The following is a 3,718-nucleotide window of genomic DNA, read 5'->3' on the forward strand; positions in this document are numbered from 1 at the left end:
GTGCGTGTCTGCGGGGGGCGGGGAAAGGTGCGCGGTTGCGGGGGGCGGGGACAGGTGCGTGTCTGCGGGGGGCGGGGACAGGTGCGCGGTTGCGGGGGCGGGGACAGGTGCGTGGCTGCGGGGGGCGGGGAAAGGTGCGCGGTTGTGGGGGGCGGGGACAGGTGCGTGGCTGCGGGGGCGGGGACAGGTGCGCGGTTGCGGGGGGCGGGGACAGGTGCGTGTCTGCAGGGGGCGGGGACAGGTGCGCGGGTTGCGGGGGCGGGGACAGGTGCGTGGCTGCGGGGGGGGGACAGGTGCGCGGGTTGCGGGGGGCGGGGACAGGTGCGTGTCTGCAGGGGGCGGGGACAGGTGCGCGGTTGCGGGGGGCGGGGACAGGTGCGTGTCTGCGGGGGGCGCAGCTGTTGTGTTCATAGACTAATAATCGTCTGTGCTGTGGACTTTTGCTCCCTCAGTGTGACGCGGCGGCGGCGGCGGTGTGAGTTCGTTTGGGGTGACACGGCGGCGGCGGCGGCTCACGTTGCTCTTGGCGTCCAGCGGCGGCTCGGTGGGGTTCAGGCAGGCGTGGACCACTTTGATCACGTGCTCCAGTTTCCTCGGCTGCTCCTCGACTTTCGCCGCCAGAAACAGGACGGTCGGCGCCATCGTCTGGAAACACAAAACACGACACGTTACACACGAACGTTCAACAGACGCGACGAGCAGCGGGAGACGACCACGAGAAAAACGACCAAACCCAAACCTCGACCGACAAACAAACACAAACAGGAAACGATCCGATTCTCCCTGAGACGCTCGTCAGTACGAACAGTTCTGTTTCATTTTGAATATTTTTATTTTTTGATCAATGAAAATTATTCTGTTTTACACTAATAATAATCTGTGTGTAAATATGATATACAAAACTAAAATGTTCTAAGAAAAATAAAGTAAAAAAAAAATACATATATATTTATATATATATATTTTTTAGGGATTTACTTCTTCTTCTCATGTTCACAGCTCCATGTTCCTTTTATTGTTTTTAAAAATTCTATATTCGCCCAAAACAAAAGATTCATGTTTTATAAGTTTCACTTATATATATATTTATATATATATAAAAAAATAATAATAATAATAATTAAAAAAAAAAGTCTCTCCTCTCTTTGCTAACTCCCTCCCCTTCAGAGCACTATCCCAACACCCAACACTGATGAACCTCCTACAGAAGAGCAAACTGTGCCCAACTTTTGGACAGAAATCTCCCCGTGTGACGTCATCAGTGTGACATCATCAGTGTGACATCATCAGTGTGACATCATCAGTGTGACGTCATCGGTGTGACGTCATCAGTGTGACGTCATCAGTGTGACATCATCAGTGTGACATCATCAGTGTGACGTCATCGGTGTGACGTCATCAGTGTGACATCAGCGTGACGTCATCAGTGTGACATCATCAGTGTGACGTCATCAGTGTGACGTCATCAGTGTGACATCATCAGTGTGACATCAGTGTGACATCATCAGTGTGACGTCAGTGTGACATCATCAGTGAGACATCATCAGTGTGACGTCATCAGTGTGACGTCATCAGTGTGACGTCATCAGTGTGACATCATCAGTGTGACGTCATCGGTGTGACGTCATCAGTGTGACATCAGCGTGACGTCATCAGTGTGACATCAGAGTGACATCATCAGTGTGACGTCATCAGTGCGACGTCATCAGTGTGACATCATCAGTGTGACATCAGTGTGACATCATCAGTGTGACGTCAGTGTGACATCATCAGTGTGACATCATCAGTGTGACGTCATCAGTGTGACGTCATCAGTGTGACGTCATCAGTGTGACGTCATCAGTGTGACATCATCAGTGTGACATCATCGGTGTGACGTCATCGGTGTGACGTCATCAGTGTGATGATGAAGATGAAGGTGGACTTACGTTTCGGTGGAACTTGGTGAAGGAGTGGTGCATGTAGAATCGATGCATGTAGACGATGGCCGTGTTTATGGTGAGCTGAGACCTGCACCAGGACGTTAAAGAAACACACACGAACCAGGACTGAAACAGGACTAAAACTGGACTAAACCAGGACTAAACCAGGACTAAACCAGGACTAAACCAGGACTGAACCAGGACTGAACCAGGACTAAACCGGGACTAAACCAGGTCTTGTAAAATGTGAATTTCATGACGATTATTTGAGTTTTTATTTGTTTGTGTTGTGATTTTAACAACTTTTTTAGTCTGTACAAAACTTTGACTCAGGCCGGAGAAGAGGAAGAGGAGGAGGAAGAAGAGGAAGAGGAGGAAGAGGAGGAGGAAGAAGAGGAAGAGGAGGAGAGGATGAGAGGAGAGAAAATGTTGTTCTGTGACATTTTAAATCACAGTGTTTGAGGGAGAAGAGGACAGAGGGAGAAATGTGCATTTACGATTCAACGCTGTAATGAAGCTGTAAACACTAAACTGTTTCAGTCACAGTTTGAGTTTTGATCAAACGTTTTTGGCAGAAACTAAAAATGATTCTGATTCTTCTTCTTACAGCTCTAGGAATATTTCATGTGTAGAATTACGTTTGTAGAAAAGTCGTTTTTTTTTTTTTTTATCACTAAAGCCAATTTCAACTATTTACCAAATCCCAGTTCACATTTAACCCTCCTCCACTCTCCTCCCTCTATCCTCCTCTCCCCAGGTCTCTCCTCTCTTCCTCCACTTCCCTTTTCACCTGCTTCCCTCTCTCCTCTCCTCCCTCTCTCCTCTCCTCTCCTCTCTCCCTCCCTCTCTCTCCTCCTCTCCTCTCCTCCCTCTCTCTCCTCCTCTCCTCTCCTCTCCTCTTCTCCTCTCCTCCTCTCCTCCCTCCTCTCTCTCCTCTCTCCTCCTCCCCTCTCCTCCTCTTTCCTCTCCTCCTCTCTCTCTCTCCTCCTTCACCGGGCGGATACACGTTGAGTCTTTGGCCCATGTCCTGGATCAGGTTTGCGGCCTGTTGTCTGTAGGAAAGTTCTCGGTCTGGATCGACTCCGCAGCGGCGCGACGGGGTCTGAAGCAGCTGCTCCCGGGAGAAGAACCAGCGCGGGGCCGGGGCTCTCGGGGCCGGGGCTCTGGAGGCCGGGGCCGGGGCTCTCGGGGCCGGGGCTCTCGGGGCTCTCGGGGCCGGGGCTCGGGGCCGGGCTCTGGGGGCCGGGGCTCTCGGGGCTCCGCCGTGAGCTCCGCGGGCCGCCGCCATCTTGCCTCCTGCTTCCTCTTCCAGCTGCGTCACGGCGCACGCAAACGAATGACGTAGTGACGCACGGTCTCGTGGCGGTTTGTAAACAACTACCGCAGCTTTACCGCCACCAACTGATCAGGAGTGTGAACTGAAACGTGACTAACAACAAAATAAATTAAATAAATAACAAAAACTAAAAATACATAATAAAAAACAAAAAATTAATACAAAAAATAAAAATTAAAATAATACTAATAATAATACTAATAACAACAAAAATTAATAAAATAAATAACACAAAAAACTACAAAAATAATGAATACATAATACTAATAACAACAAAAATTAATAAAATAAAGAATACAAAAAACTAAAAATTAAATGAATAAATAATACTAATAACAACAAAAATTAATAAAATAAATAATACACAAAACTAAAAATTAAATGAATAAATAATACTAATAACAACAGGGATCAAATAATAACTAAGACAAAATAATTAATCAAATCCTGTTCATCAAAT

General features: G+C 48.0%; 1 protein-coding gene across 1 annotated transcript in view; it reads right to left on the minus strand.

Annotated features, from left to right (window-relative positions):
- Positions 1-3,210, minus strand: part of LOC110170937 (cyclin-T2-like) — an 11,026-nt gene extending 7,816 nt beyond the window's left edge. The window contains exons 1-3 of the mRNA XM_055150526.1: positions 2,927-3,210; positions 1,929-2,010; positions 517-645 (exon numbers count right to left, since the gene is read on the minus strand). Of these exons, the coding sequence (XP_055006501.1) occupies positions 517-645; positions 1,929-2,010; positions 2,927-3,210 (495 nt within the window). The remainder of the gene's footprint in view (positions 1-516; positions 646-1,928; positions 2,011-2,926) is intronic.
- Between the last annotated feature and the right edge of the window lie 508 nt (positions 3,211-3,718).

This window comes from Boleophthalmus pectinirostris, unplaced genomic scaffold (assembly GCF_026225935.1).
Source record: "Boleophthalmus pectinirostris isolate CB_2022bp ecotype Guang Dong unplaced genomic scaffold, ASM2622593v1 HiC_scaffold_1, whole genome shotgun sequence".
NCBI classification, from domain to species: Eukaryota; Metazoa; Chordata; class Actinopteri; order Gobiiformes; family Gobiidae; genus Boleophthalmus; species Boleophthalmus pectinirostris.